At 35.1% G+C, this 12698-nt stretch overlaps 2 protein-coding genes across 2 annotated transcripts; both read left to right on the top strand.

Moving 5' to 3' along the window:
* The first annotated feature begins 1772 nt into the window (after positions 1–1772).
* On the top strand, positions 1773–4835 carry LOC111497068. Its single transcript, XM_023147695.1, has 7 exons — positions 1773–2369; positions 2796–3304; positions 3389–3456; positions 3714–3767; positions 3966–4055; positions 4150–4326; positions 4427–4835. The coding sequence occupies exons 1-7, from the start codon at positions 1888–1890 to the stop codon at positions 4466–4468; spliced, it is 1422 nt and encodes a 473-aa protein (XP_023003463.1). The 5' UTR covers positions 1773–1887; the 3' UTR covers positions 4469–4835.
* Positions 4836–5954: 1119 nt separating this feature from the next.
* LOC111497067 (DEAD-box ATP-dependent RNA helicase 1) lies at positions 5955–12424 on the top strand. The gene is made up of 10 exons (XM_023147693.1): positions 5955–6172; positions 6635–6869; positions 7150–7404; positions 8194–8348; positions 8516–8693; positions 9331–9518; positions 10023–10227; positions 10638–10743; positions 11059–11162; positions 11442–12424. Exons 1-10 carry the CDS (start codon positions 6057–6059, stop codon positions 11445–11447), a joined length of 1548 nt encoding a protein of 515 aa, XP_023003461.1. The 5' UTR covers positions 5955–6056; the 3' UTR covers positions 11448–12424.
* The last annotated feature ends 274 nt before the right edge of the window (positions 12425–12698 follow it).

The following is a 12698-nucleotide window of genomic DNA, read 5'->3' on the forward strand; positions in this document are numbered from 1 at the left end:
TCTGGGTTCGTTTGAATATATAAAAATCTCGATCCTTTAAATAGTAGCTCAGGGTTACTATACTCTTGTTTTAACGAATTGATTGAAAATATCATCTCTTAAATAAGTGGTTTAGTATTTATCCACGCACATGATTTTGATTTTCGTTACAAAATAAGGAAAAAAACGAAAAGAATTAAAGCTGTGAAGCAAAAAGATTTCATTTCTGACACGATGAATAGCAAGTGAGGGGAGGTGGAAGGTGTTGTCATTTGGCATAGTCAAATGAGACATTGGCTATGTCTTCATTTGTTTTTATTCCCGTTTTCATCTCCGAACATTTCATTTTTTTCACATTGTAGTGTGGTTGTCGTTGTCGTTATTGTCCTCTTCGATTTTGTTGTTAGGGTTACTGTCATTGTTTTTAACATCATTATCAATGGCCACGATGACACTGTGCCTTTAAAATATTTCACGAACCAACAAAAGGTATCTTGAAGATCGAAAAAAATGAGTAATATTTTGTAACTTCAAAAATGAAAAGTAAACAAAATAATCGTTATCGTTTTATAATTTCAAAAATTTTATTGTTCATATAGAAAGATCAATATCACGAACGCGTTTTTTTTTTTTTTTTTTTTTTTATGTAATTGTGTAATGTGTTTTGAAATAACATAACATAAAATGAATGATTTACCAACAAGCATACAAGTGGGACAAGCATATAAGAATTCAAGAAGATAGACATTAAATGGATAATGCTAAATGTTGCATTTTTTGTGTTTTGTATTTGTGTAACGTCTCGCTTACATAAAGATATTTTATTTAGATCGAGATTGAAATATGAAAACGTGATGAAATAATATTTCACGATTAAGATTCTAAGGTTCGGGACTATGTATAAACCTATATATATAAAAGTAGAGTAGTATTTTAGACCGAGTTTGATAGTTATGTTTTTTTTTTAAAAGAAATTGTGCATATTGCTTAGAAAACACATTTGAATATATATTTTTTTTTTTGTTAAATACTCAAAATAATTTTTAAAAACAAAAAAATGGAATAGTTATCAAATAGGATCTTAATTTTTTTTTCCCTTTTTGCTCGGGTGTGATTTTGAATTGACTTACAAAACCGACACGATGAACCTGTTGGTAAACATCATTAGTATTTTTCAAATTTTATTTCATGATTCGATTAATTAACTCACTTTTTTTTATTGTTTTATATTTTTATTTATGGACCTCTTCAGTAACAAATCATATATAATTAGTATAGGTTAGGGCTACTATTGCTCGATAATTTTTTTTGAACAATCTTTCCATAGTTTCTCTCTCATTAACATATTTCTTATGAAGTTTTCTCTTCACTTACCCGTGTTTTTCAAATATGTATTTCTCATTAATCAAAATATCAAAATTTTAATTTAACTAAAATCGTTCTACATTGTTTTTTCGAGAACTTAATTTTTTTTTTTTAAGAATATTGATAAAATAAAACTTTTAATAGTTCAGACATAAATAAAAAACATATTATTTTATTAAAAAAAAGTTACGAAGAAGAATGGTGAAAAAAATATTTAATAATCATATGGTTAAAAGAAAAATATTTTATTAAGAAAGAGATATTTTCTAATAATTGAATATTAATTGTGAAATGATATTATTATATAGTTATTTATTGAACCACTAGAAATGTATTTTTTTGTTTTTTTTTNTTTTTAATTATAATTCTAAAATTTAACTAATTATTAAGACTCAATGTTGTGTAAAGAAGGGGAAATGATCACCTTTTATAAAGCTCCTCTCTTTTTTCATTCTTCTATATATATAAAAGCTTAGTACACTTTCTTGGCACAGTATATTCCGGCGACTAAGCTCCCCTTCTTGCCGGTGATTTTTCCAGTAGATGGACGAATCTTGGAGGATGAGGATGGGGATGCCGGACCTCCCTCATAGGCGATCGACTGAAAGCTCGTCGATTCGGTCCTTCTCCAAAGGTGCCAGAGCTCTGAACCATCCCGACGACTTCTCCGACGTCTTTGGCGGCCCGCCGCTAAGTGTCCTCTCGCGTCAGTCATCTGGAGAACTCGGACACAAGCAGTTCGATTTCTTCTACGAAGAAATGTTCCGACCGCCGGAGTTCTTCTCGTCTGCAAAGAATGCTGGTCGGAGCTTACCGGTATTCAGGATTCCGTCAGGAGGCGAGGGGTTTTACAACGATATTTTCGGATCCGATCACGAGCGGCGATCGATAGGTAAGACGAGGCAGAACTTGAAAGGGAAGACGAAATCCAACTCGTCGTCGGTGTTGAGCTCCGAGGAGGCGAGCCCTTTCCGGCATGTAAGCGGAGACGACGTCGTGTTATCCTCCTTCGCTGCGAAGCTCAGGTACGTGGCTATTCGGTATCGGTCTTCCTGCTCAACTACTTTTGGGATACATCAATTTATTTTGACGAGTTTTCCCTGTCAGTGTGGCTTGGTTTTAGCGGGTTTATGGGGTTGTGGACAAATATAAGGGTTTAGGGTACGTCGTCTTCTTGTGTATCAAAGTTCTTCTGAAACTGATTGCTATTTTGTCTGGAGGCTGAGATTTGCATTTGATTCTGAAAAGCTCTATAGTATTCTTGGCAATCCACTTGGAACAAGAACAGTGTTTTGGTTTGATTATTCCCCTTTTGTTTGAGATTTCTTTCTTAAACTTGAAATTCACGCAGTCATCAGTTGATTAGTTTTAGAACAGGGTGGTCTGAGTTTTGTTGTAAAAAACAAGCAACTAATGATTTGTGGGTATCATTGATTGTTTTGATGTATTAGGCCTATCAATATCCCAACAAAATTGAACTCGTCAAAGATGAAACCAGAGGAGCATCAAAAGAAACAAGGGATGTCGTTCTTTTCATTCAACCGTTCTTCCACCATGGAAAACCAGTACGTTGATGGTGAAGTCAAGGAAACTTTCAGGAGCTCCTATTCGGGGTTCCCTCGGCCGGTGTCGTCACCGGAAACTATTAGCCTTGAACCAACTTCGTACAGGAGCATGAAAATATCAGTGGATGATTTAGAACCTAATTCCCCGTCATCTGCAAGCTCTTCACTGTGTCAAGAGAAACATGATATTCAAATAAATATGTTGGCAGATGAAGATGACGAAGTAATGAGCTCTTATGTCATTGAAATTGGTTCTGATTACAGAGAGGGAACAAACGAAGCAGCTGCACTTGATGAAGTCATTGCATGGGCAAAAGAAAAGTTTAATACACAGACTTCTGAGACAGATTTGAGCACAAGGCTGAATGATAGTCAACAATTTGTTGAAACTGAAGGTACTTTCACCATTTCTTTGTTCGACTTAACTATTGTTCTACATTGGAAATCAATGAATAATTTTCATTGGTAAAATCTAGCAGGGCCTTCTGTTTCATTTGAAATTTCTGGTGAACGGTTCGGGGTTCATGACATAACACAATCTGCAGAGGTAAACTCCTGTTTCTCAAAATTTTATCGTTCTAACGACAACAGGAAGAAATAGTTGAGATCATCTAAAATATGAGAAACAGCTCATTCCAGTCTAGATCATCCAACAATTGTTTCGGCATAAAACAAGTTTCGTTTTTCACTATTCTGTATTTTCAATCGCTGAATCCATTCCCTACAAAATGAAGGAAAATTTTGGTTTGGTTTGCTACTAGTTCAAGTTTTTGACATCTTCTCTACGTATATTTTCTTTTGAAGGTAGAAGAAAGAATGTGTTCAGCTGAAGGGGAAAAGGCAGAGTCTGAAAAAGATGTAAGCTTCTGCTATTAATGAAACTAAAATAAATTTGTTCTTTGGGAACGAAAAGGTTCATGGCCTTGACACAATTAAATTCCCAACACAAAACATGCCAGAATCGGTTTTCTTTATGGATCTAGGCTTGACATTACTGCCCACAGTCCCTTTGAAAGGAGAAGATTTTGATGTGTAATTGCGTTGTGAATATTTCAGATGGAAATGGAGGATATAGATGAAGATATAATGTTGTGGTCATCCGGCAAGGAAACCAACATCCGGCTCCTACTTTCAACACTCCACCATGCAAGAGATTTTCTTTTCTCATTTTTTCTAACGCTGCAATGACATGAAGTTGATATGCAAATTGACATAATAGTTTTGCTAACAAATTATGCAGATTCTATGGCCCGGAAGTGGCTGGCATGTCACTCCACTTGCAAGCCTTATGGAGGGTACAAAGGTGAAGAAAGCTTACCAGAAGGCAAGATTGTGCCTCCACCCAGACAAGCTGCAGCAAAGAGGAGCAACGGACACGCAAAAATATGTCGCTGAAAAGGCTTTCACTATCCTCCAGGTAACATTTTCTTTGCAGTCACTGAATCATCTATCTAATATCATATCAATTCAGAAAAACCAAAACGAATCAAGCCTTATTTTTTGTGTCATGATCATAGGAAGCATGGACAGCCTTCATTTCCCAAGATGCCTTCTTTTAATAACGGAGGCAAACCTTCAAAGTTCAGTTTACTGGAAGTTGAAACTACAAGGGATAGGGGTAGGTCAGGACCATCAATTGCTGAAATGTCCAAGCCTGGCTGGACGGATTATAGCAATAGATCTGATTTGCTTGCAAGAGTTCTACATGTTCTTTTGGATGATTAAAGCATATGAGCATATAGAATGTCGGGTATAATTGCTTCTTGGTGTACTGTCTGTATCTGTATGTTTGTAAATTTTGAAGGTGAAATATAATTTGTTTGTTCATTATCTTGTTGTCTCTGTAAGTTGAGGAAGAAACAGAGAATAGACTCAATATAGCTACTTTTTTGGTCCTCAGAAAAGGATGAACAGTCGTTCGAGTTATATTAGCTAGGCAAACACCTTCAGATCATACAAACAATATTCGATTGTTGAACTCAAAGGACCTATTTTCAGTACCATTTGGTGCTCTGACAATTTTTAATCCTATAAAGAAGACGGTGAAAAGAAGAACTCGATGTGGAGTCTAACCTAAACAAAGAAGCTGTGGAGAAAATTTGCAGTAATAATAAGCAGACAAGGTCTAATTATCAACAATTTCTGCACTCTCTTCCCCAACAATCATACAGCCAAAAAACAAACAAAAACGAAGCGTCATTTACCTGCCGATCAGATTCCAAGGGATACAAGAACTGGACAAGTATCCGATCGATGAGAAATAAAGCACCGACAACAGGAGCAGTTTCTGGAAAGCCTCGGAATCGGAGAAACCATCCTGCGCCTCCCAAAAGCGCCGCCACTGAAGACCTTATGATCTGACGACGGTGTAATACTCGAAAGTGAACGCGTTCATCCTACCACGAGTATTATGAATCTATGAACTGGGCTCGTTTTGTACGAACAACCTCCGTGAAGATCCTGGTTTGGAATCCACCATTGCTGCAGAGTTCTTCTGTCTTCTTATCTTCTTTTCTTTTTTTTTATTTTTATTTTTTATTTTGAAGTCTCATCTATTTTAAAATTCATTATAAACATTATAATATAGTTTTTTCTTTATGAATTTCCCAAAAAAGAAGGCTCTTAGAAGGTAAGAAAATGCAACATTCCCAAATTTAATTATAATAGAATAAAATAAAAAATTTAAGAATAAAAAATTGATACTGAGTTAAAAGTTAAAAAGATAGGAATTAATTAAAAATATAAAACAATGATAAATAATTTTGGTCCATTTACTGCTAATTTCAATTAAAAAAAAAAAAACCTGAATGTTAGCTCTCTCTCATATAGATAGATAATATTCTTTGATTATAAATTCATGATCATTTTTTAAATTAATGACGTGCATGTAGAAATTTTAATTTGTTAGCAAAAATAGTGTTAATACTATATAAAAAAAAAAGCTCGAATATCAAAATTTTAAATCCTATCAATGGTAAGTATAGTGTAATTTGAAGAATTTTTCATCAAAAGTTTAAATTAATTTTTTTTTTTTGGTGGTAAAATGTAATCCCGCTTGGTTTCCCTCCATTCTGGTTGGAAGTTCTGTTTCTGTCTAAAACCCTAGCGCTGCAGGGTTTTTGATTCTGAAGCTTTGTCTGTGAGACAATGGTGGAGAAGCAGAAGCGAAAGAGCATTCCTGTTCTACCATGGATGCGAAGCCCTGTGGATGTCTCTCTATTCGAGGAATGCCCTCTTGAGATCCTCCCTTCGCTCGACCCCAGGCAGTTTCCTCTTTCTTCCTACTCATTTGAACTTTCAATGCCTTTCTATCTTCGAGCTTTCCTCTGGTCTATGGCTTCAAAGTTACTTCTATTTCTTCTATTTGATATTCATCATATTTAGCACTCCGTTGGATGCAAGTGAATCTATTGTTGGTTGTCTCTTTGAAGATTTGGCGAGTAGTAAAATGTTGTTTACGTTTAAAAGAGCACAGGCGTAATAGTAATATATATACGTGAATTGTATCGACAGCAATTGAATGTTCGCTTATTCTTGTATTGCTTAGATTATCAAGTTTTATATTCTTGTAACGACCTCTTCCTCAAGGGTCGATTTTTAACGTTTTTTTTTTTTTTTTTTTTTTTTTTTTTTTTTTTTTTTTTTTTTTTTTTTTTTTTTTTTTTTTTTTTTTTTTTTTTTTTTTTTTTTTTTTTTTTTTGTAATCATTTTGTTTCCTTTGCTAGATTGAAGGCAGCTTTGCAGAACATGGGCATCTCTTCACTGTTCCCAGTGCAACTTGCAGTTTGGCAAGAGGCGATAGGGCCCGGTTCCTTTGAGAGAGATCTATGTATTAATTCACCAACTGGAAGTGGGAAAACTTTAGCTTATGCCCTACCGATAGTGCAAATGCTTTCAAGTCGTACAGTCAAATGCTTACGTGCTTTAGTTGTGTTGCCTACTCGTGATCTGGCCTTGCAGGTATTTTTATTGCCATTACTTTTTTTGTATGCATAAATTCATGTCACAAGTTTCCGGTTTATTGGTTTGAAGTGCACTATTTTAGTATAATGTAGGTTCATTCTAAAATCTGTCCAAGAACCTTGCCAATGAAATAATAAAATATGAAAATGAGAGCAGACTTCTTTTTCTGGTTTTTGGATTGACTCTCACCTGCTTACCATTCTAATATGAATACGTGCTTATTTTAGAAGAAAATTTTCTTCATGTTCTTATTGGGGTTATGGCTCTCTTTAACAAGGTGAAAGAGGTTTTTGCTGCGATTGCACCTGCAGTGGGCTTATCTGTAGGTCTGGCTGTGGGTCAATCCTCCATAGCAGATGAGATTGCTGGTCTCATCAAGAGACCTAAGCTTGAGGCGGGCATCTGTTATGATCCAGAAGATTTTTCGGTTCAGCTGCAGAGTTCTGTGGACATATTGGTGGCAACACCGGGAAGATTGATGGACCATATTAACTTCACGAAAGGGTTTACTCTTCAGCATCTATGTTATCTTGTAAGTACTCATAGCGTTATTATAACCTCAGATTTGTAATTACATTTACATTGGAGGAGGCTTAATGCTGATGCCATATGCAGTGGTGAATGTCTTTTGAAAAGGAGATATACTGTGTTATGTGATGGTCTGGATGGACCTAGTCACTGTTTCTGACTAAAATTTAATGTAAATTTGTTCTCATTACAGAAATTATACGTTTCGCAGTCTGCAAGTGTTTCTTATTAAATAAGCTGATTGAACTATAGCCTAAATCAATATTTCTTTATTAGTATGAAAATTAATTTTTAAAAATCAATATAGCTGTGATGGGTGATTGAGCCTACATAATTTCTTTTCTCGGGGAATTTTTCTCTATTGTTGATTGTATCCTGCTCAGTGCACACCAAAACAAAACTTCCTATCTATTTATTGAGTCTACTTCTTGTCTTACTTCATCTTGAAGTCATCTCTCACCTCCTTATTGTAATTATAGTTTATCTACCCTACAATCTTAATGGAGATGTTTTTCGTGATTATCTTCGATAGGACTATCTTTTGTATCTATTTCATACATCAATGAAATGGTTTCTGTTTCCCATAAAAAATGTTGTTATATTTTGAATTGTTAGCCTATGTGCTACAGTTTTATGGAGAGCTCACCACCCTCTCGAATTGGTATGCTGTTGTGCATTGTTATTCTGAATATTGAAGTAATCTCATTGTGAGGAGAAACCTTACAAATTATTTTAACTTGTACCAAAATTTTGTTGTCTCAATACAATCTGTTGATGAGATATGTGATTTCAGGTTATCGATGAAACTGATAGGTTATTAAGGGAATCATACCAATCTTGGCTACCTACTGTGCTTCAGTTGACGCATGTTGATGATGAGAATATTATCTTTCCTTCCTACACTTCACTTCCTTGTTCTGCTGGATTCTTAAAAACCATAAGGAGATTGTAAGTTTTAACTTCTCGTAATTATGGTTATACTTTTCAAGTATTTTACATAATTGTTATTACTAATCCTCCTAATCATTTTTAACTCTGACACATTTTGGTTTTCTCAAAATGTCCTGTGGTATAAAACTGTAGTCCTGATTGCAGATACTGTTGAATTAATGCAGTGGTATAGAGAGGGGTTTTAAGGGTGCATGTTACCCAAGGTTCTCAAAGATGGTTCTATCTGCAACGCTTACACAGGATCCAGGCAAGCTTGCTCAGCTTGATCTGCATCGCCCTCTATTCTTAACTACTGGGAAAAGAAGATACAAACTTCCAGAGAAATTAGAATCATACATGACGGTAAATTGGCTTGTCTCATAATTAATCTGGGATTGAATCAATTTTTGGGTGCTCGTTTAGAAAGGAAAAAGTGTATGCTTAACCATAGAAATGGGACACCCTTGATCTTAGAAGGGGATTTCACTGACCTTGGGATTTGGATGCCATTTGAGTTCTTAAACAATCGTACTTGTTGATTGTTGACAACAGGATCCTAGGAGATATATTTCCCAACTGTTAAGTTTGCTTCATTTCATATCCATCGTCAATTTCCATAATGATAGATCCTATAATTATTGGTTCTATTTATATCTTTTATATCTTCTTGTTGTATCAAAAAAGTTACTGTTCCATGTGAAGAAACGTTCGTCAATTTCATGATACACAACTCAGTCTATATAATTTTCTTTCTTTCTTTTCCTTTTTCTTATAGAATTTTCTAAGCCTTTTATCCTAAGCCTTTTATCCGTACCTTCCCTATCACCTGATGTTAAACCAGATCACTAAATTTTTTGTCTTGGCTTCTCTTAGACCTTAGTCAATGGCCAATACCATGACACTTGGACAATGATGATAAAGGGGATAATGTTTCATAAGCTTTGTTTACATAGTTAATACTTCTTTATCAACCTTTTGGTTTCAAATTGTTTCTTCGCAGATTTGTGAATCAAAACTCAAACCATTATATCTGGTTGCCCTACTTCAAAGCTTAGGAGGTGAAAAGTGTATTGTTTTTACATCCTCTGTGGAGTCTACTCATCGACTATGTACATTACTAAACTTCTTCGATGACTTGCAACTCAAGATCAAAGAGTATTCAGGGCTTCAACGTCAATCATTGAGAAGGTAACACAGGAAGATTGTTTTTTAGCTTAAGTGTGTTCTTCCCCATTTAAGTATTGCCAGAAGTAATTGAAGCATGTGAAATATGAAGCCTAAGACTTATCTTATTTTCTTGGACTATGGTTCATGGACTTCGTAGTCGGCCCTACTTGTTTTCTTTGCCACAAACTTCCGACATAAGAAATTATAATGTTATAATGTAGAATACTGCTTCAGATTATTCTACAATTAAATGTGGACCAGGTCTGTTTCGTAGAGTGTTTTCTTTTTACTGGAAAATGCTGATATATGTATATGAAAATCTGTCTTTAATTGACACTCTTTAGCTGACTTTACATCGATGAGCATTTTTGTCCCATGGAGATCTTTATGGGTTGCTGTATGTACCATTTATCATTTTAATCTCTGGACATGTTCATATTTGAGCATAACACAGTTTTGCTTTCATTCTCTCTGCTGTTCATTATATTGCTCTACCTGGTGTTTAAATTGACATACGTTCTGCAGCAAAACGCTGAATGCTTTCCGGGGAGGGGAGATTCAAGTACTTGTTAGTTCTGATGCCATGACTCGTGGAATGGACGTTGAGGGTGTGAGAAATGTTATTAATTATGATATGCCTGCGTTTATTAAGACATATATCCATCGAGCTGGTCGGACTGCAAGGGCTGGGCAATCTGGCCGCTGTTTCACATTGCTGAGTAAAGATGGGGTATTTTATGATCAAACCTCCATGACTAAATTATACTATTAACATACATAGCTTGCAATTAATTCTTCTGTAAGTCTATGCCTTAATCAGCGACGAATTGGCTTTATTTCTTCACTTTTGTCCTCTGGCTGCCATCTGGGTTAATTTTTTTTGGTTAAATGAACACGATTTCATCTTTGTAGTTTTCATGTACATATAATAAAACAGTAATACTATTTTACCTTGGGCTTTATACAATGCTATGGTAATGCATAAACCATAAAGAAATACTTACTGGTTTATAATTTAGTTAAAAGGTGAAATCCTGTTTGGTTTGAGCTTTCTTCGTTTCTGATTGAAAATGATAATGTTGAATAGTTGAGCTATATATCGTACTCCAACTTGCTTATTCTTAGGTTCTTATGTTTCAGGTTCGACGTTTCAAGAAATTACTACAAAAGGCTGATAATGATTCTTGTCCCGAACATTCTCTACCTTCTAGTTCAATTGAGTTGCTCCAGCCTACTTACGTCTCTGGTAACACGTCATCTCTTTTGATTATTCAGTAAAAACTGCCTTATCTAGCTGAAGTAATTGAAGTTGTTAGGCCCCATAATTTTGTTAGAAAAGGGAATAGGTTAAACTTTAAAAACCGAATTGTTGCAAATTCCTTTATTTTGTGCATCAAATCTACAATGCTGTTTCCACATATTATCCCAGGATTAATTTGTTGGGAGGACGTGTTGTTTTCAATGAAGCTGTTGCATAAATAAATAAATAATATTCTTTTATTTTTTTTCATGTAAATGGTTTCTAAATGTTTTGTTCATTTTGATTCCTAATGATTAACAGCCCTGGAGAAACTAAAGGAAAAGGTTGAATCAGAAAGATCCAGAAAGAGCACAATCATGTCTTCTAGAGTTGGCAAACGGAAAGATACGAACTCCAATGAAAAGGTTGGTATTAACAATCAAGCTTCTCTGAGAGAGTAAAGTCCCATTTTGTAATTTATGAAAAAACAACTTGAATTGCTAGCTGTGTTGGGAAAGATTAAATGGCAGGCGTGATTTAATGTTTATCCGTAGCGTAAAACAAAAACGCCACTACTTAATCTTCCTTGTTCCTTTGACTAATCTGCATTGAAACTAATTGACTGAATGACAGTATTCTTAAGCATTAGAACATTACAAAATCCTCATTAAACTCGACTAATTATACATATGGTTTCATTACAGTCTTAGCAAGTTCACTGGAAACTGTGCAAGTACAAATTTCCGGGACTCAGCCCACAAGGACATGAAAATTTAACTACAGGAGATGGTGATAGTGCCTTTAAGGCTTATTATTTTCACTCGAGATTACACATTCAATTATTCAACGTGGAGAAAGATCTATTTATGTTTCTAACGAAGTACCTAGAATTGGCACTAACAGTTGTAGGAGCAGGGGTAGTTGATGGTGGACTTATTGGGGAAGCAGGATACTCATACTTGCTACAGTCTCTCTCCTCTTCACTGATGGTGTCCAGCACTTTCGACGTCCGGCGTCTCATGACACTGATGATCTGTGGTGGCGCAACTTCAGTAACAAACCTTGCTATTCGGGAATTCGCCATTTTCTTTTTCTTTTTTGGAGTTTAAGGTGTCGGAGGATGATGGTTGAGAATGTTGATGTTCTAGGAGCACAGATTGGGCTACTTAAGAGTGAATGCAAGCTTTTGAGTGATATTTGCGATGGTCTGCTTAGATTATGAATTGAATGCAAGTCCTGATCCAGGGGATTCCTTGAAATCAATAATTTGGCATTAGGTGGTGTAGCATAGTACAACCACCACTGATTTTTTTTTTTTTTTTTTAATGCAGTTTCCCCAACGTCTGATTTCTTTCCCAGACCTTCTAGGGGATTTAACTTGTGGTATTTGGAGGTATAGTCCAAAAATTGCTGGGGCCGATGGCTTTTGCATTTGCCCTCTTCAAAGATTTAACTATGATTGGCAAATCCACTTGCCACGTTTCTGAACTTTTTGGCCGATTGTATGTTGATGTTGACAAATTGTCTTGTCAGTTACTACATTGTGCGAAACATTCTGACAAGTGTCAGAAGCTTCATGGGTACAGGATTGCTGAACGAATTGAACAACAATATTTATTGATGTTGGGAAGATACCGAGATCCCATTGGGATCCAAAATATCTATATTGAATTATTGGTTGGTTGAAGATTTTATTTCCCTTTTTTATCTGGAAAGGAAAACGTGAAGTTCATGAAATTCAAGCAATTTAAATTGCCCTCGAGTTACGTTTATTTAATTCATGAAGCAAATTGAGCAAGAGAATAAAACATTAAAAGCTTGAAGCTTCTGGAGGCATCGAGACAATTGTCTAAAGACCTATTGTTAATCATTTGAGTTCTGTTTCTCTTTTCAAATTTAAAATTGTTTTGAATATTGTGATGTTATTTTGAGTCTTTGTAGATTTAAATCATAAAATTGGA

Source organism: Cucurbita maxima, unplaced genomic scaffold (genome assembly GCF_002738345.1).
Source record: "Cucurbita maxima cultivar Rimu unplaced genomic scaffold, Cmax_1.0 Cma_Scf00023, whole genome shotgun sequence".
Classification (NCBI taxonomy): Eukaryota; Viridiplantae; Streptophyta; class Magnoliopsida; order Cucurbitales; family Cucurbitaceae; genus Cucurbita; species Cucurbita maxima.